This window comes from Podarcis liolepis (genome assembly GCF_965112155.1).
Source record: "Podarcis liolepis genome assembly, chromosome: 13".
Lineage (NCBI taxonomy): Eukaryota > Metazoa > Chordata > Lepidosauria > Squamata > Lacertidae > Podarcis > Podarcis liolepis.
Window position 1 is genome coordinate 21,402,296 of NC_139573.1, and position 27,829 is coordinate 21,430,124.

The 27,829-nt window shown below is 47.8% G+C and overlaps 2 protein-coding genes across 4 annotated transcripts in view; one reads left to right on the forward strand and one right to left on the reverse strand.

Annotated features, from left to right (window-relative positions):
* The first annotated feature begins 4,523 nt into the window (after positions 1-4,523).
* LOC310691576 (uncharacterized protein) lies at positions 4,524-22,857 on the forward strand. Its single transcript, XM_083471436.1, has 8 exons — positions 4,524-4,927; positions 7,686-7,832; positions 8,100-8,225; positions 8,938-9,094; positions 18,335-18,774; positions 20,986-21,132; positions 21,867-21,992; positions 22,516-22,857. The coding sequence occupies exons 1-8, from the start codon at positions 4,826-4,828 to the stop codon at positions 22,672-22,674; spliced, it is 1,404 nt and encodes a 467-aa protein (XP_083327562.1). The 5' UTR covers positions 4,524-4,825; the 3' UTR covers positions 22,675-22,857.
* Positions 22,858-23,891: 1,034 nt separating this feature from the next.
* GYS1 (glycogen synthase 1) overlaps positions 23,892-27,829 on the reverse strand; it is a 30,205-nt gene continuing 26,267 nt past the window's right edge. For all 3 annotated transcript variants that reach the window (XM_083471876.1, XM_083471877.1, XM_083471878.1), the window contains exon 17: positions 23,892-26,516. In XM_083471876.1, the coding sequence (XP_083328002.1) occupies positions 26,211-26,516 (306 nt within the window). In that variant the 3' untranslated portion in view covers positions 23,892-26,210. The remainder of the gene's footprint in view (positions 26,517-27,829) is intronic.

A 27,829-nucleotide genomic window follows, 5' to 3' on the forward strand; every position in this document is an offset into this window, starting at 1 on the left:
TGAAGAAGAGTTCTGGTGAACTCTAAAGGTTACTCATTACTCTGCAATTTTTGTTACTCATAAAGGTATGCATTGTTAGGAGAGTTACAGTACCTCTGATGAGGGACATATTATGCTGCTTCTGGGGTACTTTGTCCACCTTTAGTCCCCACTCTGCACTCAGCTCTCACCTGTGGCTCCTAGAAGCTGTCAGCATGGGTCAGTGGCCACACCCTGGGAACGGCTTTGGCTGACCAGCTAAATGAGGTGAGGATGGCCAATGGGTTTCAAACCCTCAGTGAGTTAGGGACTCCCCCTTCATGAAAAGACTGGCTCCAATGGATTGAGCAGACAAGACCAATAGTGAGTTCCAATGGTCAAGAAGATGGTTTCTACACATGCTGTGAAGGTAAGTGAGGGGCAGATGGGGCTTGTCAACCTGGGAAGGTTCCACCTAAACATTAGGAAGAACTTCCTGACAGTAAGAGCTGTTTGACAGTGGAATTTGCTGCCAAGGAGTGTGGTGGAGTCTCCTCCTTTGGAGGTCTTTAAGCAGAGGCTTGACAATCATATGTCAGGAGTGCTCTGATGGTGTTTCCTGCTTGGCAGGGGGTTGGACTCGATGGCCCTTGTGGTCTCTTCCAACTCTATGATTCTATGATCTCAAGGTGGTGAACATGGTTCTTCTCCTCCCCATTTCATCCTCACAACGACCCTGTGAGGGTTAAGTTAGGTTAAGAGATGGTGACGGGCCCAAGCTCATCCAGTGAGTTTCATGGCTGAGTGGGGATTCGAACCCTGGTCCCCTCCAAGTCGTAGTCCAACACTCTCCGAGCTACAGATTGCCCTGTCAGCAAATCCACTTGCGGAGCACAGATTAACACCTTCGTCAACCTCCTGAAATGCCAAGCACCTTCCTCCATATGAACTATAGCTAGCATTGGGGTTGGTTTTTTTTCCTGCCATGTTCAGCAAAATAACATTTATCCTGAGAGATTACGGGTTGTAACCCCAAAGATGTCATCTGTTAATGAGTCCAATTAAGGCGATATAGTCCTGGCCACAAGATAGAAAAGGCCCAACTCAGCAAGCCGTGGGTGCCGTTAGTGGCTTTTAATTAGCAATTAATAACTTTCATGCCTCAGGGCCTCCGTTACAGGCTTTGCTGACTTATCAGTTTGGAAAAAGCATTAGAAAAAGAGAAAAAAAAACAAGGCCCCGGTATTCCTTGACCTCTGCTTCTGCAGTCTCCTCACAGCAACCTAGAATTTGAAAATAAAGACTAGACTGCTGGTCTGCTGATGAGAAACAGGTTGATACCTGAGTTTATAATGAGGGGCACAGATCAAGATGGAGAGTGCGGTTTGCCATGGGCATGTTGACGCCAGCTAATCCAGTTTGAGCCAGTTTTATCGGCTGAGTGGAAACATGATCCCGTCAGGGCTGGGCCTCACGTAGGCCTTGTTAATTTCCCCATTTATCCAGCCTTCTTGACACTTTACAACCCTGGGTTTTGCTGACTCAATGGTGCTGATGAAAGAGCAGTCAAGCCTTGTGACTGTCACTACACACAAAGTTCATTTGAAAGGGTGGGAGGGGGGAAGAAGAAGATCCTCTGCATCTTTGAAAAGGCAGAGAAATCCAGTGTGGTGTGGAAGAAGAGAGATGTCATGGGGCGGTTAAGGGGGAGGATCATACATTGAGATTTGCAGACTCATCCTAAGCATGCTTAATTGCAAGTACGCCTGAGCCGAGTGTGACTTATTTCCTCACGTGAGTGATTAGGGTGGTCACTAGGGACTTGTACATTTTGCCTCTGTTGAGTAGCCAGCCATTATATGTAGTGGCCACGATCCTCACCCCTGATTCCCTGATATCTGGGAGGTGGGTATTCAGGGCAAAGGCAGTCGCTACATGGGGTTGGTGGCCCTTGTGGGGTGCTGGACTAAATGGGCCTTTGGCCTGATCCAGCCACACTCTTCTTATTTTCTACCGAGTTTGAGAGGGTTAGGATGCTGGCTTCTGAATTCTGCGGGTGGAAATCAAAACCAGAGAGGGCAAGAGTTAAAAAGACAGAACTCCTGGGTTCTATGGGAGGAGAGGCGATCTGAACCTAAAACTCTAGGCTTCACCAGGGCCCACCAAGACTGAACATATAGGAGGAGGCTGCTATACACAGAGTCAGAACACTGGTCCATATAGCTTGGCATTGCCCTACGCCGACTGGCAGAGGATTTCCAGGATTTCAGGCAGGGAGTCGTAGCACCGTAGAGTTGGAAGGGAGCTCAAGGTCATATCAAAGTCAGAGTATCTCCCAGCCCTCCTGGAAGAGCTGGGGACTGAACTTGGGACTTTCTACATGCAAAGCAGGTGTTCTGCCACTGAGCTGCAGACTCCTTTATGTGTCTGATCCCAAGACATCCTGGGATACTACAACAAATTTCATTCACATGAATCGTTTATACAGTGGTACCTTGGTTCTCGAATGGCTTAGTTGTCAAACAAATCGGCTCCTGGACGCTGAAAACCCGGAAGTGTTCTGGTTTGCAAACGTTTTTCAGAAGCTGAATGTCCGACACGGCTTCCGCTTGAGTGCAGGAAGCTCCTGCAGCCAATCAGAAGCCGTGCCTTGGTTTTCTAATGGTTTCAGGAGTCCAAGGGACTCCCAGAATGGATTAAGTTTGAGAACCAAGGTCCCACTGTATGCCTTTTAATGCTGTTAGCTGTGATCCTGTGCAAGCCTAAACAGTTGCCTTTTTCACTCAACTGTTTACAAATTTAGCAGCCTGCCAAGTGTGAACTCTCACAAGTGTTATGAAACTATGAACCGTTAACAAGAAGGTTGACGAATACACCCTGAAGTAATAAAAAAAATTATGGGCTTTAAAGAATTTGTAATAGCACAGATACTTGCCCAAGGCAGTTATACAGAAAGGTTTAATAGACATATCTGAGCCTCTTCACCTAAGATGGACTAAGGTCAGGCATTTAGATTTCCTACCCTCAGACTCAGGGTGCAGCCGGGCCCTTGGTACCTTCCAATAATTGCAATGAAGGGTGAAATTCAGCAAGGGGAGCTTTTCCCATTGTAGGGGTCCAGTGAGGGAGAAGTTACATCCAGCCCAGTTCTCCCTCCTTTGCAACCTCCTCAGGCCCTGAAGCAAATAACAGCAAGCTACATATTGAAGCCATTTGGGGGCAGAGAAGTTAAGGGTGGGGAATTTACCAAAGAAGGAAGGCAGGGAAAGAAAAGATCGCATGTGCACACCATACATACAAAGCATACTCACAGTAATTATGGGAGCTACAATTCCCAGCACCCTTAACAAACTAACACCACCTTGTGGTGTGGTAACACCACTTTGTTTGTTACCCAGGTGAGGAACAACTGCCTTTTGAATAAATCACAGAACCAAGAAAACTAATTATGAGTCCAGCACCCAGCATTTATTGCAGCTATTGCAACAGGACAGAGTTCGCTCAACGTACCTGTTAAGAAAGTCTGCCCCGAGGCACATCAGAATAAAAGTTTATATAGTACTGTAGTTCAAACCCAGCACACAAAAGAGTCATAAAACATGGCTAAGCCATACCGGTATCTTCACCCCCACAATGCGGCCCAATGTGTCCAGGCCATTTGACCATTCTAGGTCTCAGATGTCACACGTTTGTACCCTGGTAGCTAAGCCTTCTATGGGGAGAGAAGAGCACCATTAAAATCCTCACCCACTCCTCTTCCTGGATCTCAGATACCTTCAAGGATAGCTAATTAACACTCTTGTTGCTAACTCATGATAGACTTAGCAAAACATTCTGCCATTTGTACCACTATCGGGGTTGGATAAGGAAAGATGGAATACAGCAGTAAGGAGGGACATTGTCACAAATACAGAACACACAAAACCCAAGCCTAAAACATTCAATCTGAAAGTTAAATGCAATTAAAATTGAAACATGATTAAAATAAAAAATAAACACCTGGGGTTCCTAATTCTTTTATCACCAGGATTCTGTGGGACATCCCAAGTGCTTTCAAGGTGTGGTGTGTATGCAGCCTGTTTCTTCTCCAGGAAAGATGAGTAAGTTATAAGCAGTGAAAGCCAGGACTGCTGGGTCTTCCGGGGCTACATGGTGGGACAAGAATTGGGTTGGAAACGGGGATTTCCCTTGGCGGTGGTTCGTTCGGATAGGTAATTTTAAATTCTGCCCTCAATGGTATTCCACCCCACCCCCACCCCCCTTTTAGAGGAGAATGTGCATTACTCCACTGGGAAAAGTTTTTCCTGCTGAATTCTTTGTTTCCATCCTGAAGCAGGGAATCTGTAGCGGGCGCAAAGCAACTACAATACGACGTGGTCTTTTTCCATGCGGGGTGTGCACAAAGATAGCGCGCCCTTCTCGGCTGGGGCGGAGGAGAAGCCGAGCCCGTCACGTGCGCCAGGCAGGGAGGGAGGGCCGCGCGCTCGGACGCCTGGGTTCCCCCTTGCCCAGACTCCGCCTTTCGCAAACACTCGGCCTCGGCGTGCGCTGAAGGGCCGGTCATTGGTGGCTGCGCACGTCCCTCTCGCTGCCCGGCGGCCTTATAAAAGCGCCCGCGATCCCTTTGTCCCCGCAGAGCTCGGTTCTTGCTTCAACAGTGTTTGAACGGAACTGGTTCCACCACCAGCCTCTTTTTCTTTTTTCCCTCTTTTCCCTCTTCAGCAAACAAAACAGCCAAACAAAAAAAAAGGAGACTCCCTTTTGCTTCTTCTGCTATCCTTGCTTGAGTTGACCCGCGGAGAGACCAGTTGCCAGCAGCTCCCCAGCCAGCGAAGAGAGACCCACGCCTTGCAGCCGACCCGCCGCCATGGAGTCCCAGGTCCGCCAGAACTACCACCGCGACTGCGAAGCCGCCGTCAACCGCATGGTCAACATGGAGCTGTACGCCAGCTACGTCTATCTGTCCATGGTGAGCAAGGGGTCAGGGTGTGTCGGCGACGTGGTGGTGGTATATTGGGGTGCAGAGCCCCCGGGTCACAGCCTCATTCCTGCATGGCCAGGGGGTTGGACTAGATGACTCTGGGAGCCCCTTCCAACTCCACAATTCTGTGATCAGTTGGCCCTGTTCCCTGGGGAAAAGGGAGCGTGGCTAGAGAACCCCGGAGGACACCAATTCCACTTGCCCCGCGTTCTTTCAGTCCCACGTTTGTTCTAAAGAGTTCAAGGTAGCAGCAGGCATGGTCTTCCACCCACCCACCTTCCCGTTGGAAGCTCACAGCAACCCTAAGAGGTGGTGGCTCAGGGCCTGAAGTCGCCCAGAGAGCTTCATGGCTAGGTAGCGGGTTTGAACGGGGCCGGAGAAGAGCCCAGGAACACCATGCTCTCTTCTCCCTTATTAGGAATCTCCATTTTCATCACTTTTGTTTCCTTGCAAGGGGAAGAGCAGCAGCAAGAACAAGGAGAGAGACTTTGTCTTGAGAGTTCTGGCTGCCTCTGCTTGCTTCCTTCCCTTTGTTTTCAAACGAACACTCTTTCACTTCCTTTTTAGTGCTTCCCCTAGTCTTGGTCATTGTCCTCTTGCTACGCTGCAAAAATACTTATACACACTCTTTCTTTCTTTCTTTCTTTCTCTCTCTCTCTCTCTTTCTCTCTCTCTTAGGCCTAGGGGTCATGGCGGTGGTGCTTGGCATCCCATAGTTGCTGATCAGCCTGCCTACACAGCCTTGCCTCTCTCTTTGGCATAAAACACCATTCTTGCATTCTCCATCCTCCCCTCCCCAGTTGCCCATGGTGTGTTCAAGCCCAGTCTTGGGTGGATCAACAAGTGGGAGGCAGAGATAAGCTTCTAGGGTGGGGTGATTAAAAAGAACATCCCATGACAGTTATTCTCTCTTCTTCCCAGACCGAATAGCACCTTCTCTCTACTTGACCCACTTCCAGTATAGGAAGATGGAAAGGGGTGTGTGTGCTGTTATTCTTGTTTTGCTTTGGCTTCTGTTAACAACTGTTTCTTTCTGTAACTTCTGATGCCCACACCTTGATGTCTCTCTGGGAAATGGACTGTGTGAGAGAGAGTGATGCTAGCAGTCTTTCATCAAGGGCGCCTTGCCTAACTTTCACCAGAACTCTGCCCCCTTGGGCTCCTGCAGGTTCCATCCCCCATATACTTTATTTTTAAGAGGGGAGCCTCTTGCACCCAGGTCACTCTGCTCAGTGTCCCCCTACTTGCCCCATGGCTCTTTATACATTTCCTTCCCCCATTATATGTGGGTTGGGTTTTTCCTCCCTAACTGTGTCCTGTTGCTTTGCGGGTTGGTTGGTCAGTTCAGTTGCTTTACAATCTGCATACAGTTTGAGGTTAGTCCACACAGGAGACTTGCCTCTCCTCCCCTAACACCAATGGGCTCCATTCAGTGAGTCTCTCCTCCTCCTTCTCCCCCTTCAAAATAGTGTTTATCCCCTGGATACCTTCCAGACTTGGAAGAAGTACAGATTCTCCATTCAAAACTTGTGTGTTCTTGTTCACGTTTTTCCATATCCCTCTCCCACACTCACTCATTTCTCTGCAATACTAGGCATGCAGGATTTGTGGATCCCTGCCCATTAATATATATTTTTTTAAAAGCATAATTAGGGGTTGTTGTTTTTTTGGTGACTGTTTACAGCCTTTTTGCCAATTCATGTTTGTCATATGTTGCGTCTCTTGTATGGGGATATCCATTCCTCCTCCTCCTCCTCCTCCTCCTCCTCCTCCTCCTCCTCCTCCTCCTCCTCCTTCTTCTTCTTCTTCTTCTTCTTCTTCTTCTTCTTTTCTTTTTGTAGCCTTAGGAGATTCGCCAGTTATCCCCATCTCTCTTCCTGCAACAGGAGAAAACGTTTTTTTGCAAATAAATTTCTGGGCTGATGCAGTTAAATTCTGTGTGTATGAGAGAGAGAGAGAAAGAGGTTAAAAAACAACAACACAAACTTGCACAGCACCTCCTGTTTTCTCATGTGTCAGAGGCGCCTTCTGCAGAACTGTGAAATCATCATGAAGGCACAACGGAAAGGGATGTCTGGAGGGGCCCCCTGTCCTGCTCTGCTTGTGCCTGGTAGCAAACTGCAGACAAGTGTCTTCTCTGTAGTCTCGGCACGTGGCTAAATGGGAGATATTTTGTAGTGGCGTGGACTTTCATTGTCTCAAGAGTTTTGTTTTTTTACAAAGTAAAAGTATTTGTATACCGCCCTCTCGTAAATCTTCAAGGCGGTGCACGGCAATATGAAAACATAAAACAACAATTAAAAGCAGTACAAAAGAATCATTAATAAAAGATTGGCTACTCGTGGAAATTTTAAACAACTGCAGAGACCTGTTGGCATAAAGAAGTCTGTAAGAAAGTCGAAAGTGAGGGTGCTTGCTGAATCTCGGCTAGAAGAGTGTTATGCAGCTTGGAGCCAGCAACCCTAAATGTTGAGGCCAGCTTGGGTATACAGAAGACAACTTATGCAGAAGAACTTGAGGGTTTTCCCCTGCTTCCCAGAACTTCAGGTGGTTGTTCTTTTACAGAACTTGCAAGCTTCTGAGACATTGTGGGAACAATTCCTTCTCTTAACAGACCAGGCCTCCTCCTTCCCTGCCCACAACACTTCCCCAGATCTGAAGGTCTGTTTCATCTGCTCACTTGTCCGCAGTCTGGCTAGGTTCTCCCCAACGTAACCCAGCGTCTCCTCCTGTTCCCTTTCTCCAGTCTTCCTACTTCGACCGGGATGACGTTGCCCTGCGACACGTGGCTGCCTTTTTCCGCTCGCAGTCCCACGAGGAGCGGGAGCATGCTGAGAAGCTGCTGAAGTTCCAGAGCCAGCGTGGTGGTCGGGTCCTCCTGCAGGACATCAAGGTACAAATCTGGTGGGGTGCCCTGTTTCTAGCCAGAGATGCCGAGAGCAACGACTGCAGGACTTCCCAGGTGGTGGTTCTGTCTTGAGGCCTGTTAGGACCTCAAACCCTTCTATGTGAGCTGGGCAAAAGTAGCATGTTGACCCTGGGTTCGAATTCTGCCTCTTGCCTTGGGGAAGCCACTGTCCCAGAAATAGCAGCAGCCAGTCTTCAAAAGCCAGTTTGTTATGGAACTCTATAATTTTATATTTGTTTTCTGTCTCTACAGAAGCCAGAAAAGGATGCTTGGGGTACAACTCTTGATGCCATGGAGGCAGCCCTTCAGCTGGAAAAGAACGTGAACAAGGCCCTCCTGGATCTTCACCAACTGGCAAGCAGCCAGGGAGACCCACATGTGAGTATCCATGGGGTGCTGATAGGCTTAGGAGTCCTGTCTTGAACCGTTACTATCCTTGCACATATGCCTTTTACCTACTTTGCCTGAGAGGTACTGGTAAGTTGCTGGATTTGCACAATGTTGCTTCACTGTTTTATCAGTGGTCCAGCCATCTCTGCATCCTGCCTCTGATTCTGTGAGATGTTACGCCAAGACCCTAATAGGTCTTCCTGCTACCCTCCTGGGCAGAAATACTTGTAGCAGCTGCAGCACCCATAAATCTACGGAAAAGCTGCTGTTCACATCATGTGGGGCAGGAGGCAGAATGCAGAGAAACAGGGGGGGAAATCCTTTGCAATGTGTTTAAGCAAGGACGGCTCTCCAAAAGTCATTTGATTCCCAAGCCCCGTGAACCTCAGTCAGCATGGCCCAATGATCGGGAAGGGTGGGAGTCCTGCAATACCCGGAGGACTACGGGCCCCCTTCCCTGTTATTAAGTGTAGTCCTGAAATAAAACTGCCATACCTTTTAAAAAAATAAAATAGCAGAACTTGAACGTCCGATTGCCACTGATCCAAGGTGAACCCTACGCTAGAAGAGACAGCTTCAGAAGTAAACAGTTGGGGGGAGAGTTTATTGGAAGTGCTCTGGGTGTTGTCCCAAATCTTCGATAGTAGACCTGCCTAACCAAGCATTTCACCATGTCTTCTTCTTCTCTCTATCTCTACAGTTCTGTGACTTCCTGGAAACTCACTACCTTGACGAGCAAGTGAAAGCTATCAAAGTCCTGGGCGACCACGTCACCAACCTCCGGCGGCTGGGGGCATCCCAGGGAGGTCTTGGCGAATACCTCTTTGACAAGCACACCCTGGGAGAGAGCAGCAGCTGATTCCCTCTCCCTCCCTCGTCCCCAAGAGCGCAATACCCCTTCCGTGAACCCACAGAAGCAAGACCCACCTCCGTCACTCTGGCCAGGCCCCACTCAAGGGGGGCTGTACCTGCCACCACTCAGTTGGCATGCTTCCAATAAACAAGGGTTCACCCGTTTAAACTCGCCTTGTGGTTTTTCTGGGGTTTTAAGGGGGGAGGTTTGCAATGTCCAAACAAGGGGTATTGTCACTGCTGAAAGGCAAACACTCTTGTCTTAGGGAGCCAACTCCCCCCCCCCCCTTTCAAGGGCCGTTTTCCCTTGGGCATAATTTGTCCGGGGCCACATGCTGATGGCGGATGGAGCCAGGGCCAAAACTCATAGAATTGTAGAGTTGGAAGAGACCGTGAGGGCCATCTCATCCAGGATCTCCCAAAATTGGGTCTCCAGCTGTTTTTGGACTACAAGTCCCATCGTCCCTAGCTAGCAGGACCCAGTGGTCAGGGATGATGGGAACTGTAGTCCAAAAACAGCTGGAGACCCAAGTTTGGAAGCCCTGATCTAGTCCAACCCCCTGAAATGCAGGAAACCTTTGTTCCTAATTAATTTACCTAGATTAAAAACCTGCCCTGTTTCCATTTGCCGTAGATTTAATTCCACATTGCTCTGAAACGGGAGGGGAAGCTCCTCTCCCCTTCCGCAGCAAGGCACTTCAATCTTGTACCAGCAATGGTGGAGAAAACTGCTGCCTTCCAAATCTCCCATCTCCCATGTTATGGACTCCCATCTCCCATGTCATCCCCAGCCACGGGAGCCAATGGTCAAGGGCAATGGCAGTTGTAGTCCAGCAACATCTGCAGGGCTACAGGTTCCCCCATCCCCGTGGTGTGTAGGTCTCCTCAGAAGTAAGCCTGAGAAGTGACTCCCAAATAAGTTTAAAGAGGATTCAAATAATTAATAACATAATAATAAAAGGACCATAGGCCAAGCACACGAATCAGTTAAATTATTTATAAAAATGTTATACTGCTGAACTAGTTGGTTAGGCATCAACCTTACCTGTGCAGCATCTTATTTCTGAGTTTCTCCAAGTGCCTTTCTGGGATATTGCAAGCAGAACAGCCTATACTTACGTTTTGTTTACAAAGAGGCAAACTGCACTTATCTTACATCCTCATTATTGCCCAAGACTGCAAATTCAAGCAACTGTGAATACCTTTGAAGTGGAGCTTGGCTTTCTTGCTTGTATGGAGGAACAGAGGCAAACTATGCTGTTCTTAAAAATAACAAACATATACCCAAATCACTCCACCCACAGCTGTGTTGAGAGATAAGGGCTCTGCTATTGCTAGCCGCAGAGCCTCTTACCCTACGTCTGAAGCCTCCTGCAGCTCATAGCTTGAAAGCAACGTTGGCTTTCCTTGGACAGTTGCGTAAATTGAAAGTTCCCCCCCTTCCGTGTGTGTGTGTTAAATAACTGGCTTCCATCAGAATCAAAATACCACTGACACACTGATTCCTCCACACACTGACACAGATGTAAGGGACAAACTTGTATGTAGGGGTATCAGGCATGTGTTTTAAAACTGGATTTGCCAGCACTCAGCAGAAAATGTGGCATCTCTCTTAAATAGCAAAAAGGGAGGCTGTGGGATGCTAATGTCTTCTCCCTGGAGTCCACTGCCTCTTTCTCTTCCGCCCCCAGTGACTCAAATAACGGGAGGGAGCCCAGCTAGAAAAAAAAGTTTATGGGACGACAGTCCCCATCAGACCAGCCATTGTAAGGGGCCTAGGAAAGGTTTTGTCTTCACCGCTGCTACTGCTGCCGCCTCCTCCTTAAAAGGCAGTGCTTGGGAGAGGCCCATGGCTTAGTGGCAGAGCACATGCTTTGAGTGCAGAAGGTCCCCAGTACTGTCCCTGGCATCTCCAGGATCAGGTAGCCAGTGATGTGAGAGGCCTCTCTTCAGGAGACCCTGGGTGGCTGCTAGGGAAGACAAACTTGTCAAGTTCCTGCAGGAGTGATAGGTGGCTGATCCGATACAGGGAACTGCGCCCATTCCAAGAGGACTCCCTTATAAATTAATTGCTGCCATTCACTCCTACTGGGGAAGAAAATGCTGCATTGGGGCAAGAAGCAGACCTGCTCTTAACTACTTGGTCTTGCCTTTAGTCCTGCAACCACAAGACAGAACTCAAGTGTGAGAAAAAGCAGGGCTTTCATCAATATAGATAGTCCCTAGAATTAGTCCTTGAGCAGCGTGCATTGTATTCGTGGCCTCCTTCAGCTCAGGAACAACGTTCTATTGTCACTTTGGACAACTGCCAGTCTCCCCAGCTCCTCCCTTTGTTATCCTTCCATCGCAGCCTGTAAAAGTGTGTGTGAATCTAAAGTCACCCTTTTTATTTTATTTTCTCAAAGAACTTTGATCAATAAATGAAGGAGAGCTCAGCCAGTTTTCTCTGAACTTTCCTTCCTGTTATTGATACGCAGACTCGCTGAACTCCATGAACAAACACAAAGTAAATGCTTGAGTTATCGTGCCCCACCCCAATCTCTTGAGTGCTGCGACATCCCAGGGTTCCAAGCTCTCACCCAGGGTTTGGGTTTGCTTTTGGACAATGAGCCTGTGATGTCTTTATGATATTTGGTTTATTTACACATATATACAACCTGAGCCAGGGGGACGCAGGTGGCGCTGTGGGTTAAACCGTATTTGTATACCGCCTTTCTATCTTACAATACTCAAGGCGGTTTACAAGCTGAAGAAACAAAAAATGTACATCTTATAACAATCTAATGCAATACAAAAATGTGATAATAAAACGTAGCTTTAAAATAGGCAGCCTACATCAAAAAAGTAACATTCAACAATCAATTAGAATAGTATAAAAAGTTAAACAGAAATCCATTCAACAGTTACAATGATATCTAAACTATAATCAATAAAACAACAGCAAGCCACAGTACATAAAACAATACAATACACATTGAGAAGCAGAGGGTGGGGCAAGGCAGGTGGAAGGAGGCCTTGCCTGATGGAGTCTCTCCCCTCACAGTTCTTCCTCCAGGCACAGCTTCCTTATGAGGAGACCCAGGGCTGGAGGGTGGGGCAAGGCAGGTGGAAGGAGGCCTTGCCTGATGGCAAGGTCTTATCCCTCTTATTGATTGTTGAATAGCATTGTCAATGCACACGGAGCTTTGTTGTGTACAAGAGAGCAGGTCTCTGGCCCAAGGGGCTTACAATCTAAACTATGATACTGGGGGAGATCATAGGGGAAGTAAGGGCCATGAAGCATAGTTGCCATTGAATTCAATGCCTGAAAATGCTGCTTCCCTTTTTTCAATAAGTGGAATAATCAAAAATCAAATTTGCAGTTTGGGGGGGAGTGATTTCAATGGGGAAAATGATGTTAAACACATGTACGCCATTGTCACTAAAAAAGGAAGCAATTTGGGAGACCCAGCGAGCTGCAGTCTTACCTTGAGAACAAGGCTTGTAAAAAAAAAAACTATTTAGCACTGTAGTTCAGGGTTGCTGGAAATTGTAACTCTCTGAGGGGTAAACTACAGTGTCCAGAATTCTTTGAGGGGAAGAATGTGCTCTGAATGTGCTTCTGAGAGATAGTGCATACACAGCCTTTTGGTTTGCAGCTGGTTTTGCTGGAGGGCCAATCCGAGAAGGGGCTGGTGAAAGGGATCCCAGGTATAGTTCAGCATACACTTTTTAAACAGAGTATTTTACTTTGTTGGTTTCCAGCACAGAGGAAGCCAAGCTGAGTGCAGATGAGATAAATATCATGCTGGTGGAGTCTCAAAATAACCACAGGTAGGGTTGTTGGGGAATTTCCGCCAAAGTCTGAAAATAAGACAAGTGTGTGAGACTTCCCCTGTTCTTTGCCTGCTTTAGCAAGCTTCACACTGTCCAGATTGGTGGGGACGGGAACAGACAGCGTTCAGGAATGTGTTCTTATGTATAAAATACAAACGGTGTTTTATTATAACATAACAAATGGTTGCTTATTTGGATTGTTTTGCTGCACTTTCTGTCTTATTTTGTATTTTGTCAGGCTCGTATTTTGTCAGGAATTACAGAGAGAGGGAGATGAACAACAAACCATAATAAAAAATAATAATAAATAGTCCAGTAGCACCTTAAAGGTAAAGGGACCCCTGACCATTAGGTCCATTCGTGACCGACTCTGGGGTTGCGGCGCTCATCTCACTTTATTGGCCGAGGGAGCCGGCGTACAGCTTCCGGGTCATGTGGCCAGCATGACTAAGCCACTTCTGGCGAACCAGAGCAGCGCACGGAAACACCGTTTACCTTCCCACCAGAGCGGTACCTATTTATCTACTTGCACTTTGATGTCCTTTTGAACTGCTAGGTGGGCAGGAGTAGGGACCGAGCAGCGGGAGCTCATTCTGCCGTGGGGATTTGAACCACCGACCTTCAGCGTCAAGCCCTAGGCTCTGTGGTTTAACCCACAGAGCCACCCGCATCCCATAGTAGCACCTTAGAGACCAACTAAGTTTTTTTTAGGTATAAGCTTTCCGAAAGCTTATACCTAGAACAAACTTAGTTGGTCCCTAAGGTGCTACTGGACTATTATTTTTATTTTTTTCTCGACTGCATCAGAGCAACCTGAATCTAGCAAACCATAATGTTACAAAGGTTCCGATCCTCCCCAAATCTCTGCCAAGCAGGAGCAAAATCCCAGGGAGTCCCAGGCGCTCACCCAGGGTTCGTGTTTCCATTGGGAAACGATACATGGCCAAGACTGTCGTGTTCTTAAGAAAAATGGTTTATTGACACATATTTACAACCTGGGTGCAGATGGAGGGAGTGCAGAGTTTAGTGCACTTGCGTCTCAAGAAGGGATTGTCCTTCACAGCAGAAAGAGGATGGCACTCAGAGGCTTTCTAAGCACCATCTCTGTGCCTCTGCCGCAGCTTGCCTCCAGCCAGCCCTCATGGCACCTGCCCTCCAGTGCCCCCCACAGACTTCTCCCCACTTCTTCCTTCTTGTTCGCAGAACACCTTGCCCAAAACACAATGCCTTCCCTTCTGCCTGCCTACCCCCCTCACTCCTCCAGAGCTCTGCTTTATAAAAGGGCACATTTTTCCTATGTGACATCACCTTTTTGTTGATGTGTGAATGACTTGCTTCAAGCAGTTGTGGTCATTCTTAGCGACTTTTATCCCAGGCGAGGCCCTGGTCTGGAAAGGGAGCATATCCTGTATTTTTCCACTGGCCTGGAAACTTCCGTTCAATGCTTCCGAAATCAGCTGAATTCTACCCCTTTATTGGTTTCTAACAGTCACTAACTCTAGTAGTTATGGGTGCTTTTACACCCGCAAACTCTGTTACCCCAGATCTGTAGCGATACTTTTGGGAACGGGGAGACCATCTTTAGCGGTTTGAAGCAAAAACTAGCTAAATAACAATTTTCTCACCAGAGATCTTTTGGCTTCTAAGCTTCCTCTTTCGCTATTTGTCACCACAACGCATTCTGCTATCACGTGCCGCCGCCCCACAAAGCTGACCTTTGCAGAAATTCTGCACATCCTGCACTCCTTATGAGAGGCAGATAGAGAAGCAAGACAGACAGATGAGATCCTCCCTCGCCTTCACCTTTACTACCCCACTTTAGGCCAGTTTTAAGACCCATCCCATCACACGCCCAGCTTCCTCATACAGTTTCGGTCCCTGTTTCCCAGCATCATGCAGTTAAACATGTCATGGGGTCATGACCAACAGCAAGATCCGCACTGCACTGCTGAGCTCCTCACGTCTGCCCCACTTCTGATTCCCCTTCCAACTTGTTTTCATGACAATGACAAAGCTGAAGCCAAGACGACACGTCATAGGGATGCAGAGAGAACCAGGACCGGGTTGGTTCAAATGGACGGAAAAGCCTTGTTTGACAGAAGCTGTAGAGAGAACTATCCAATAAAATGTATGTCCTCATCAAGTGTTGTATTCTGAATTCTTCAAAAACACCTGTGATAAATATTGCAAACAGCTGAACACAAGGGTGTGCCAAGCGTTGCAGACAGTGCTACTCCTACCCAGAGTAGACTCACTGAAGTTCATTAAAATGACTAACTTAGGTTTATTCGTTACAATGGGTCTACTTGGGTAGAACAATGAATACAGCCCACCAATTTTGATCACAATGTCCAAAACTGGATGCGGTGTGAAATTGAAGGGGTATCTCTGTATCTGCGCTTAGGGTGGGTTGTTTTTAAGGCATGTGTGGATAGCTAATTATCAGTCATGTCATCTCAGCAGGAATGCCTGGGATAATTTCCTAATCTTTTGCTACAAATTGTATGGGCCTCGCGTGCCCGATTGACTCAAAACTACCCAGTATAATTTTGAAAACACGAACAACAACATGAAGCTTCCATGGCAAATGGGCCTGAAAAAGAGGATTCTCATTTTGCTGGAATTACAAGATCTCTGTCTCCTGGCTGCTGCAACCCACACATTGCTAGCTAGTTATTTTCAGGGGGCAGCGGTGGATAGACAGAACAGCCTCAAGGCCTCCAGCTTGAGAACAATAACAAAGGGGAGGGGGGGAGGAAAGGGAAGTGAAAGACACTTTTTTTGCTGAATCATCCTGAGTTTTCTCCCCGCCCCCTGTGTCAGTGTTCTGGAGGAAGTGTTTCTGCTGAGTCATGTTCATGAGGGAAGAAGGGATAGAAAGTGTTTACTTCTTCTTTTTAAAACCCCCATGAATTTATCCCTCTAGAGGAGGTGCAGGGAACATTTGGCCCTCCACATGTTGTTGAACTACACAAAGTTCTGCAACATCTGGAGGACCAAAGGTTCCCTACCCCAGCTCTAGAGACCTTGGCTGTCCTAGGCCACATCCACCTGCCTTCCCCCAAAGAACCCTGGGAACTGTAGCTTAACCCTCAAAGCGCTCCAATTCCCAGCACTCTCAGCAAACTACAGTTCCCAGGATTCTTCATGCGGGGGGGGGGTGCTTTAAATGTCTGGTGTGTTTACAGTCCAAGGTAAAGGTACCTGTTATGTACTACCCCTGACAGTTTGGTCCAGTCATGGACGACTCTGGGGTTGCATGCTCATCTCGCCCTATAGGCCGAGGGAGCCCACATATGTCCGCAGACAGCTTCCGGGTCATGTGGCCAGCATGATTAAGCTGCTTCTGGCGAACCAGAGCAGTACACAGAAATGCCGTTTACCTTCCCTCTGGAGCGGTACCTATTTATCTACTTGCACTTGATATGCTTTCGAACTGCTAGGTGGGCAGGAGCAGGAACCAAGCAACGGGAGCTCACCCTGTCTCGGGATTTTGAACCACCGACCTTCTGTGGTTTAGACCACAGCGCCACCCGCATCCTAGCTTCTCTCTAATCCATAGGTCGATGGGCCTCTTTTGCAGAACCCGAGAGAAGTGATCCTGGCCACCTTCTTCATCCCCAAACATGCTTGCTAGTCCCATTACTTTTTAAACTTTTCTTTCCCTGCAGGTCATGTTCTAAACTAGGTTTGTTGTCCCCCACTTCCCTGCCTTTGTACCTTAAAAAGAGAGCAGATATTCAACAGGTACAGCTTCTCTTGCCCCCTTGCCCCCCCCCCCCCACTGTGGGACTCTAGGAAGGGGAAAGCTGTGTCTGTTGAAATGTGCTTCTGCCCAAAGGCTCAGTGTATCTGTTTGGAGGGAAAACAGTTAGGAATTGTATGTTTAAAAAAAAATATGCAATCCTATCTACTCAGCAGTCAGTCCCACTTAGTTAAATTGGACTTACTCCCAAGTATGTGGGCAAAGGATTTCACTGTAAAAGAGACTCATCTCCACTTTCTTCCATTAAGAGGGGTGTTTCAACCTATCACCATCTCCTATCTGGTGTAATGGGGAGAGAGTACTGCATTAGGATGAGAAAAAATCATTGAAATGATTTGGTTCATTGAAATGCTTGCAGCCAGTCATCTTATTTATTAATTTATTCAAACTATAGATGCCTGCTTTTTTCACCAGGGGAACTCAAGGCAGCTTACAAAGCAGCATTGACTTTAATAAAATTACAAAAATCACATCATTAAACAACCCTCCCCCCTTTTTTAAAAAGGCCAGGAGACAGTCATCCAAACACATTATTGAACAGCCATGCTTTGACCAAATGCCTTAAAAAAGCCATCGTTTTTGGGCCTCTCAAGGTGAGGGGCCACTGCAGAAAAGGACTCGCCCATCAATACCTCATATAATTGAGGGATCTGGAGCAAGATTCCAGATGTCAAGCACAGGAATATATGGAAGAAGGCAAAATGTCAAGGCTTTTTTTAGCGCTTTAAAACCAGCCCTTTTAACTGAGCCTTGACACAGATTGGCAACCATTTCTATTCCAACAAAAAAATATAGCCCCTGTCAACAAAATGGTAGCGACATTTCACACAAGTTGTAAGTTTCTGAATGCTTTTCAAGGCAGCCCTGTATAGAGCAACTTACAGCAGTCTAATCTGGACCTCTCAGTGGCACAAACAAATGTGGCAAGATCAGATTTTATCAGGAGGCAGTCTTAGCTAGTGGTACCAGCTGAAGCTTCTCGTGCCAACTTCTGCATCCAGCACAAATACAGGATCAGGGATCACCCTAAAGCCATGGGCCTGATCCTGCAGCAGTTGAGAACACAGCTCCTTCCTCTGGGCTTCTTGAGGCGGAGTCTGGTCACCTATTGTGTCATCCCATTTTGGCCACAACAGGTGTAAAAATGCAGACAAGGAATTTAAAGCTGCAAACTCCTTAAGGTAGCAAACTTTATCTACACACTTACCTAGGATCAAACCCCACTGAACTTTACATCTGGGTAGACATGCATAGGGTTAATTCTGTAGATGGGAGAAAACCCCACCTAGAGAAATTCAGTAGCATTTGCTTTCCGAGCCAGCAAACCACAAAGGATTTTTTAACACACAGGATTTTTTTAATCACAAAGGATTTTTTAACACACTATACAGTGCTTTTTTCGGGGGGGGGGGACGCAGGTATACACATACCCCTAAACATTTTGTGAATCTTTATACTTTTGTCCATTTACTGTATTTCTTTCCCCCGATTTGAACTATAAAATGGTGATTTTCTTGAGTCAAAATGAGAGTACCCCTAAACATGTTTAAAGAAAAAAAGCACTGCACCTATAGCTGTATCTCTGGGCATTACATTTTCTTTTTTGCATGTAAAGATTTTATTGCAACGCAAAGGCACCTTGTCCCTTGGTAACACCTTCAAGGGCTGCAGATCGTTGAGAACCCGTGGAACTTTCCCCCCTCCCCTTTAAAAATCGGACTTATTTCAATCCCCTTGCCGAAGCCAGAAAGCCTCAGCTGCTTCCCTATCAGCGAGCAAACGGGGCGGAGCCTTTGCGCTCCTCGCGGAGGGAGGTCCCTGGAAGAGCCTCCCGGGCTGCCTATAAAAGCCCCTGTCCGGGCGCACCCAGCTCAGATCGCTCCTTTTCCTGGCCTTCGCTCCTTTGCTCTTGCTTCAACAGTGCTTGAACGGAGCAGGATCGCGGCCGCCGCCCCATCATCTTCATCCGTAAGCCAGCCAGTCCAGTCGCCGATTTGCACCATGAGTTCCCAGGTCCGCCAGAACTACGACGCCCAGAGCGAAGCCGGAGTGAACCGCTTGGTCAACCAGTTTCTCCATGCCAGCTACAACTACCTGTCCCTGGTGAGCGTCCAGAGGGGGAGGGGAGGAGGCGAAGCCACGGCTTTTAATAATCTGTTGCTAATCTTTTTGGTCTCTCATGTGCATTGGGCATGCGATTAATGCTCCGTTTTGCTTTTCCACGGGTACGTGGCAGGTAGAAATTCAGCAGGTGCGGTTTTCCTTTCTGGTAAGGGTGTGTTGCTCTCTCGCAGCATCTTCTAGTCCGCTGGATGCCAGCCAGGTGCCCTCCGGGAGATTTGGACTACAACTCCCATCAGCCCCAGCGAGCACAGTTGTAAAAAGGAATTGTAGTCCCAAAGCATCTTACAGGGTGCAAGGATGACAATGGATAGAGCAGGGGCTTGGTTTTTTAAGCTCTAAACCTATTGAGGGTGGCTTTTCTCTCAAAAATTCTAAACAATAAAAGGGTCCCTCTTTAGGGGAATTCAGCACTTAGGGGTTTCAGGTGAATTACCTTTCCAGTCAGGGAAATCTGATAGCTTAATCTTTCCAGCTATTGACTGATTAATGGGCGTTTGCCTTCCAACAGCACAGTCTTTTCTAAATAGTGCATCATTTTTTGGGTTATAAAAGAGAAGGGCATTTTCCAAAAAAATCTCCCCCCTGTTGCTTTCTTCCCAGTGTTGCTACTTCACCTCAGTGCAGAAAGCTGTCTTTGTCTGATGGTTGGTAGTGGCTGTTTGGATTCTCATTGGCTATGTCTGTATCTTGCCTGCCCTTGAAAGAGATGGAGCAGGCAGGCGCCTGGGTCTCCTTGTTCCTAAATCTCCCGGTCTAGCTGTTGCGTCTTGCAAAATAGGAGTAGAGTGGACCTGGCAGCCATGATTGCGTGGGACATATTTTTTTCATGTCAACATCTTAGCTCCCTCCGCTGTCCTCGAGATCTAGGGGGGGGAATCTTCTGACTGAGGGCCACAGTGCTCCCCAGAGCAATATTCCAGGGGCCACATGCCAGTAATGTTTGTAGGAGGGAAGCAGAGGCCAAAAAAGTATTTGAGGGGAAGAATGTGCTTTTTTTAAAAAAGGAGACTAGCGTCTGTACAGCTTCTGTCTCCATTTTGTTCCCTCCCCATTGGTCTGCTGCCTGCTTCTTTCTTCATCCCTTCCCTCCATTGTGGGCTGTGGCAAAGTCCGCTGCCCTCCTGTTTACCCACTGCTAAGTTCCCTTGAGTGGTGTGGTCTGAACAAATAACGTTGTGAAGATACAGCGTTAATGATTTCAAAACAACAACCCTAACCTCCCCACCTGTCTGCCTAAAAGGCCTGAAATGGAGGCGCCATCCAGTCTGTCTCTTGAACTCCTCTTGTGTGGGTTAAATTGGGCTGGGGGAAATTATAGCTAGATTTGGATAAATCCTAAAATATTGCCATTGCATTTGTTAGGTAAGTTAACTTGCCCTGGTTTCCAGCCAAGGAATGTTGCTTCCTCTGAGGGGTCTCTATACACTTCATAAATCGTAACAGTTCCTTTGTGAGGAACCATTTCAACATTTGGAGTTTTTTAGTTTGGAGAAAAGGCAATTAATGGGAAGGAACAGGGCAGAGGTGTGTAAAATTATTAATGATGGGCAGAAAGTGGCTAGGGAGATTTTCTCCTCCCATTACGACACCAGTTTGTTTGGTGCAGTGGTACCTCAGGTTACATATGCTTCAGGTTAGACTCCACTAACCCAGAAATAGTACCTCGGGTTAAGAACATGGCTTCAGGATGAGAACAGAAATTGTGTGGCGGCGGCACAGCAGCAGCGGGAGGCCCCATTAGCTAAAGTGGTACCTCAGGTTAAGAACAGTTTCAGGTTAAGAACGGATCTCAAGAACAAATTAAGTTCTTAACCCGAGGTACCACTGTATAGTGGTTGGTGTTGGACTAGGACCTGGGAGACCGGGGTTCAGATCCGTAGGCCACGAAGCTCACTGGGTAACCGGATTGTTTTGAGAATAGAATGGGTATGGGGAGACCACCTTGAGTTCTTGGAGGAAGGGTGCGATATAAATATAATAATGTAGTAATAAATAAAAGCTGGTTGCATTTTTAAACTTGAGTGTACATTTTCCCACATTTTTATGTCTGGGCCAATAGGCATTTTACTGTATTTTCAGTGGCCTATGGCTACAAACAGTAATATTTATTGGATTGGAACTGGGAACATTTTGTGTTCATTTCTAGTTCCTCTTTGAGTCTGAGCCCTTGCCTCTTTTTCTCCCTTTCAGGGTTTTTACTTCACCCGGGATGATGTGGCCTTATCCAAGTTCTCATCCTTCTTCCGGCACCTCTCTGAGGAGAAGCACGAACAAGCAGAGAAGCTCCTGACCTTCCAGAACCGCCGTGGAGGCCGAGTTGTCCTGCAGGATGTCAAAGTGAGAATGCGGGTGGCTTGGACAGGAGGGGTGTTGTGGTGGTGGATCAAGGCCTCAGTCATGGGCAGGAGGAATGGGAGTGGCAGAAATAATGTCCGCTTTCCCCCTTCAAAGCTCAGGCTTCCTCTTGACTTGTTGGGTGTGTTGTAACAGCTTTTCCATAGCACACTGTTATGTTTATGGCATGCTTTTGTACTCTGAATTGCATTTTAAAGTGTGCGTTGTATGCCGGCCCCCCGGCAAACTTGGCACTCCTAGTAAGCTCTCTAAGGTACACCTGTTTATTGCTCCATCAATATTGTAGCTTCATGTTAGCAGCCGTGCATAGAAAGAACAAGTACATCTAAATGTTGCAGTGTATCTTCAAAGTAGGAGTGCTCCTGTTCAGGGTACCATGCCCACACCCAAGATCTTAAAAGAAACTCAAGGCGGGCATTCCTTCGCCTCCTTTCCCCCCACTAAAACATTGTTGCTAACGAGCATGCCCAGTTCTCATTGGGTTGCATTTTGGCTGCTTTAGGCTTTATTCTTACAGGGGAAAAGTACTTCTGCTAACATTGGGCTTCTCCCATGCTGTCCTCCCTGCTCCCAATTTAGCTCCATTTCTGTTGGCCCTAGTGGGTTGTTGATGCTGAAGGTGTAGAACATTGCAGAACGGGATGTAAGGGCTGCTGGGCATGAAGGTGCTGCAATTGGCAGGCTCTCTCATGAGTCTTCTCTGCCTTTAACTTCAGAAACCAGAACGTGACGAGTGGACCAACGGAGCTGCTGCCATGGATGCGGCCCTTCAGCTGGAGAAGAATTTGAACCAGGCTCTGCTGGACTTGCACAAGGTTGCCACCAGCCACACAGATCCCCATGTAAGTCTTGCTGGAGGGGTCATGTCGCCTTTCCTATCAGTGCCCACTAATCAACTTCATAAAACGGGCCTCAAAATGGGTATACTGTTTTGTGTGTGTGTTACAAGCTTGGGGACCACTGACTATACAGACTAGCTTAATTCTGGTGAATGGTGAGAGCCAAAGTACTTACCCCACACCAGTCGATTGAACAGGTATACTAAACATCTAAAGTCTTCCTAGATTTGTGTACAGGTTTATTTAAGGACTAGACAGTTTGCCTCTTTGTAAGACTAAAGATGGCTGGACTGCTGAATTCTTTGTGCCCAGTGCCATGGGATATATGCAAGCATAATGAGATGTCTTACCTGCATTAATTTCCAGAAGGGCGTGTTTGTTGCAGCAAAAACAAGTTCTTGTGGTACCTTAAAAGACAACACTGCTAGTCCGAGTTGAGCCCCCAGAGGCCAGTTTGGCTGATTTCCCATTGAATTGTGAGCTCCAGCTTTCTATGGCCAACCTTCTCTTCCTCTCTCCTCCCAAGCTGTGTGACTTCCTGGAGACCCATTTCCTGGATGAGGAGGTGAAACTGATCAAGAAGCTTGGGGACCACGTGACCAACCTCAAGCGTGTGCGTGCCAAAGAAGAGGGCCTTGGTGAATACCTCTTTGATCGTCTCACCCTGGGAGAGTCCAGTGACTGAATCCAGAGATGCTGGTTCCCTCCCGACTCCTGCAGCCTCGTCCGCCAGAAGTGTGTTCTGCTTTGTGTTATCCTGTTCTCTCGAAAGCTGGCTGCTTAATCAGTGAGGCCTCTGTAACCCTGTCCATCTACAGGGAGGGAAAAGTCTGTAACTGGCATTAAATAAACTTGGCATTAAGCACTACTACTTTGTGTGGCTTGTATGTATAACTACCGGGATACGAAGGCGTGATTGGGCAGTAAGAAGTCATTTAATACTTGAATGCATCCGACTTCAGATGCAAAGAGAAAGTTACCTTTTCAGATTAGAGCCAAAAGTTGTCCCATACAGCATTCTGCAACCAACCAAGACATGAATCTCCTGCTATGTTGCTGGCAGATACTATTCACTGGTCTACCATGTTGGTAGGTAAGAGTTTAGTTTGGAAAGCCAAATCTACCTCGTCCTTCATGCTTAAAGTGGCATGCATAGTTCTTTCTCTTTCACTCCCCTTTCCCATGTCATCTTTGCCACAACCCTATGATGTAGACTTAAGTAGGGGGTGGAAAGTCATTGGGTGGCCCTGCCTCAGCCTCCCCGGATTTGCTGGGGACCACTGCATCTCCCACCAGTGTAGGTACTGGCAGTGATGGATGTGGAGCTGAAACCCCACCCTAGTACACACTGCAGGGGGAATGAATTACTTCCATCTGTCCTGAATTCCATTGCAACTCACATTCTGACTGCATTGGAGAAGGGGGAAATTCTATGAAGATGAGACCTACAAGGGACCCCTTACTCTACCTTCTACTTACCCCTCAAGTAGGATGTGGGTGGCTCAACTTGGTACTTTTCAATTGATTGTTTTGCAACTGTGGGGCTGGGTGTTGTCCATCTTGGGTTGAGGTCCTACTTTTTCAGGCAAGGCTCTAAATTAAAAATCAGGGTTGAGAGCTGCCTTCTCCCAAGACAGACCATTCAGTCTAGTCTTGTACTGTCGGTGCTTTGCCAACTGTGTGCAGTACTGCAGTGTATGTTAAACCAGTATTTGCTAGCCAAGATAATCTGAAGCAGAGATTAGCATGAGCAGGCCTTGGGCCCCACTGCCAGCAAACCACGTGCTCCTCCTCCTTCCCACTGAACTCTGGAGCACCATCCACCTCCAAAAGGTGCTTTTCCTTCTGAAGAAAAGACCCCTTTTCCCATTTCACTTTCATAGCCACTGTACTGGAACACACTTTTTCAAAGCAAAATTTATTCTTTAAATATTTGAGTTGTGTCTCGCAAGCAGCTTTTGTTCTTCAGAATTGATTCTCCACACCAAGGCGAGGGGGAGGGGGAGAGACAAGAGACCAAAAACAAAAACCTCAAGCATATTTCAACAACCATAAATAAAATCTCGGGGGTTTTCTTCAGGGGGTGGGGGTGGAAGAGATGGGATAAAAGGGTGTTGGCTCATGAGGGACCTTCAACTAAAGGGAGTCCTCAATAGGTAGAGTTGGTGAGAAGGGGAGAACTGGCTCATGATCCAAGCATAGGAGGTCAGGCAGTCCATAGGAACAGGAGGCACAATCCGAGGGGGATATAAATTACCTAGGCCACAGGGAAAGAGTCAGTTTTTTAAAAAAGTGATTTTCCTTCCTTGTTGCCAAAGTTGGCAGCAGATGCAGAACTGAAGTGACTCTCGTGTGTGTTGGCATTTTGCTGTACCCACGAGGTAGTCTCTCTTGTGCTGGACAGAATATCCCCGTGCCAACTACAGTTAAATGTCTTACACCCTTTCAGAAGCATTCCCTCTGCTGCTCTGAACAAATCGGGAACCTGCTTGGGACATGCAGCCCTCCTTCATCATCACTGCCACCCCAGGCTCAGAGTTTGCAACACAGCGGCCCAGAATGTCATAGCACGCTCTGATCTCAACAGCTATGTCCTCTCTTCCAAGACCCCCCAATATGACAGCCATGGGGGGGGTCACCCTATGAAGAGCAGCTGGGGGCTACAACAGAAGCGCCCCCTACGATGCCAGCAGCTTGCCTATCTTCTCAGAGCCTCTCACGCTGGGGCTCTTAGGGCCATTAAAGAACATGCATGTTTCACAGTGCGCAACCTTCTAAACCTTCCCCTAGCAACAATCGCCACTCAGAACTGCTTGCCCTTCTACAAGGGTGTATGCCAGGCATCCTCTACAGAAGGGGCGATGCCTTTAAGACTGCATTCCTGAAGCAAGAGAAATGTAAGACTATTCTCATATACCTTATTACACCATCCTTTGTAAGCAGGCAGTTGGCTCACCTGCTGTGCCCTTCGCCCTCACTAAGGTCAACATGGTACTTTGAAAAAAAATCACACAGAATGAATAATATTGCACTTATAATTGTCCCAGAATGTTGAGTGTCCACTAGGAGAAACAGTTCCTAGGCTATGAATATGGCTTCAGAAAGAAAACGTCCCTTTCAGCCGCCCTGGGAAGGAACCTCTGGTCAGTTCTCCTATTCCACTCCAGAGCAGAGCCACAAGATGAATTTCTTCCACCCTAGAATGCTGCGCACCTACTCCTCTCCCTTGATCACTCTAGAAACGAAGGCAATAATACCCCCGGAGCCAGACACATCCCACAACAAGTGGACTACACCACCCTTTAGGATCTCTCCCGAGAGCTTCGTTTCCCAAAAGGTCCAGAATTCCTGCCTCTCACATACTAGGGCCTTCATTTTCAAGGGCTTCACAAATTCCTTGGGAAAAACAAAACCAGAAGGCAGATAAGATACACACCCAATTTATTCAAAATGCATTGTAGTGGGAAAGCCCGCCTCTCCTGATAAGCAGCACTCTCGAGCAGAGTGGGCCAATGGCTTTTAAAATGCTTCTGGCCTCCTCAAGTTAAAGTTCCAGAACTTTGCTAGTCACACACACACACACCGCACCCAGCCAACTATTATAAAAAGGATCAGGAACTTACAAGACTATGTCCTCGAACATTCATTTTTTTAAAAAGGCTGCAGTTCTTCTGAGTCAGTGGCACATCTGGGGGCAACGTTGCTACATCTCTAGACCCCGCACCTATCTAGTCACCGGTTTAGCCATGGGCACCAAAAACCCCAACGACCCCTCCTGTGTCCCAGGGGCAGCTCTCCCCCGAGCAGAGAAGGACCCTCACGAACATCATGACAGCTCCTTCCAAAAAGTTGGCGGCACGCTTGTGGGGTGGGGGAACATGCCGCCTCACATTCTAGGTCAAGCTAAACACAGGAACAATGCACCTGGTGGTCTAGAGCAGCCATTTCCTTGCCCGTTCCACAGCACGGGCGCCACCGCCTCCCGGCAACTTCCACAACGACGCAATCCAGAGCAGACAGCCTTACACAGATTGGCGTTAGAAACGCGCCAGCCCCGAGACCCTCCTCAGTTCCGGAACATGCTAGAACCCTACTGCACTCCAGGAAGGTTTCAGAATCCAGCACCAGAGAACAGCTGACCTATGGGGGTGGGGGGCAAGGTGTGGAAAGGAGCGGGAGGGCGAGCCGGGGCGCAACCGGCCCCCTCTCTCTACCCCCCAGCTAATTCCTCTCCTCGCTCAGGGAGTTGGTGGGGCTGCTCAGGTCGCTGGGGCTACTGGGGGTGGGGGTGCTGGCGGTGGAGGATACGCTCGCTTCGCTGGAGCCCTTCTTGGAGCGCTTGCGCCACTCGGGGACGGTGCCCATCAGCGCCTGGGACTTGATGTTCTGCCGGTCCTTCTCCGCCTCTTCGTCCTCGTCGTAGCGCTCGTCGTCCTCTTCTGTCTCGCTGTGGTGGGGGCTGGAGTGGCGGGAGACGGAGGGGGATGGCGGCACCGAGGCCGGGCGGGGGTAGCGGAAGCCCTCAGCCTGCGGGGGGCGGGGAAACGAAACAGAAACGAGGCATGAGAAAGGGCACAAGAGAGAAGGAATCACGTGACTCCACCCCAGCTCCCTCACTGACTGCAGTGCCTTGAACCCTGCCTCAACACCCACGTTTTCCATGAAGCCTTTGACACAACTTTCTAGTTAATTTGCCCTGCCTCAGACTTCCTCAGCCTGGTGCCTTCTGGTGTCGATGGGCCACAACTCCCCTCTCCATTGGCTGCACTGCCTGGGGCGTCTTGTCCAAACAACCAGGAGGGGACCGGTGTGGGGAAGTCTGCCCTGTCACAGCTCTGCCTAAGTAACCTAAATGAGTATTTCTTCCCACTGAGAAGTATTAGGCGGCCTGCTCTTTGCAGGAGCCTGCCCTCAAGTGCTGTGCACACAGATGACATCCATATTATTATCATTATTAAAATAATCTAATCCAGCATCCTGTTCTCAGAGGGGGCCAGCCAAATGCTTGTGGGGAAACCTGCAAGCAGGATTCAAGCTATAATAATAATAATAATAATAATAATAATAATAATAATAATAATAATTTATTATTTATACCCCGCCCACATCTGGCTGAGTTTCCCCAGCCACTCTGGGCGGCTCCCAATCAAGTGTTAAACCAATACCATGGTGCCCCGCAAGACGAATGCCTCGCAAGACAAAAAACTCGCTAGACGAAAGGTTTTTTCATTCGCGATTTGCCTCGCAAGACGAATTCCCCTATGGGCTTGCTTCGCAAGACGAAAACGTCTTGCGACTTTGTTAAACCGTTTAAACCGTGCTTCGCAAGAAGAAAAATTCGCTAGACAGCAAAAATTGCGGAACGAATTAATTTCGTCTTGCGGGGCACCACTGTACAGTATTAAATATTAAAAACTTCCCTAAAAAGGGTTGCCTTCAGATGTCTTTTAAAGATAAGATAGCTGCTTATTTCCTTCACATCTGAAGGGATGGCATTCCACAGGGCGGGCGCCACTACCGAGAAGGCCCTCTGTCTGGTTCCCTGTAACTTGGCTTCTCACAGCGAGGGAACCACCAGAAGGCCCTCGGCGCTGGATCTCAGTGTCTGGGCTGAACAATGGGGGTGAAGACGCTCCTTCAGGTATACTGGACTGAGGCTGTTTAGGGCTTTAAAGGTCAGCACCAACACTTTGAATTGTGCTCGGAAACATGCACTCCCCTACTGTGGTTTCCAGACATTGTACATACATACAAAGCAGGGCTATTTTTCTGGAAAAAGAAGTGCTGGAACTTGCCATGCCCTTGTTCTCTTATAATGGCAATGGTGCTCACCTGAGAGG

What these genes read in the sequence shown, in the direction of transcription:
- LOC310691576 (XM_083471436.1), top strand. Translation starts at nt 4,826, where the DNA reads ATGGAGTCCCAGGTCCGCCAGAACTACCACCGCGACTGCGAAGCCGCC. An exon ending in GCTACAACTACCTGTCCCTG is followed by an intron (nt 18,775 to 20,985) that starts GTGAGCGTCCAG and finishes TCTCCCTTTCAG; the next exon opens with GGTTTTTACTTCACCCGGGA. An exon ending in CCAGCCACACAGATCCCCAT is followed by an intron (nt 21,993 to 22,515) that starts GTAAGTCTTGCT and finishes TCTCCTCCCAAG; the next exon opens with CTGTGTGACTTCCTGGAGAC.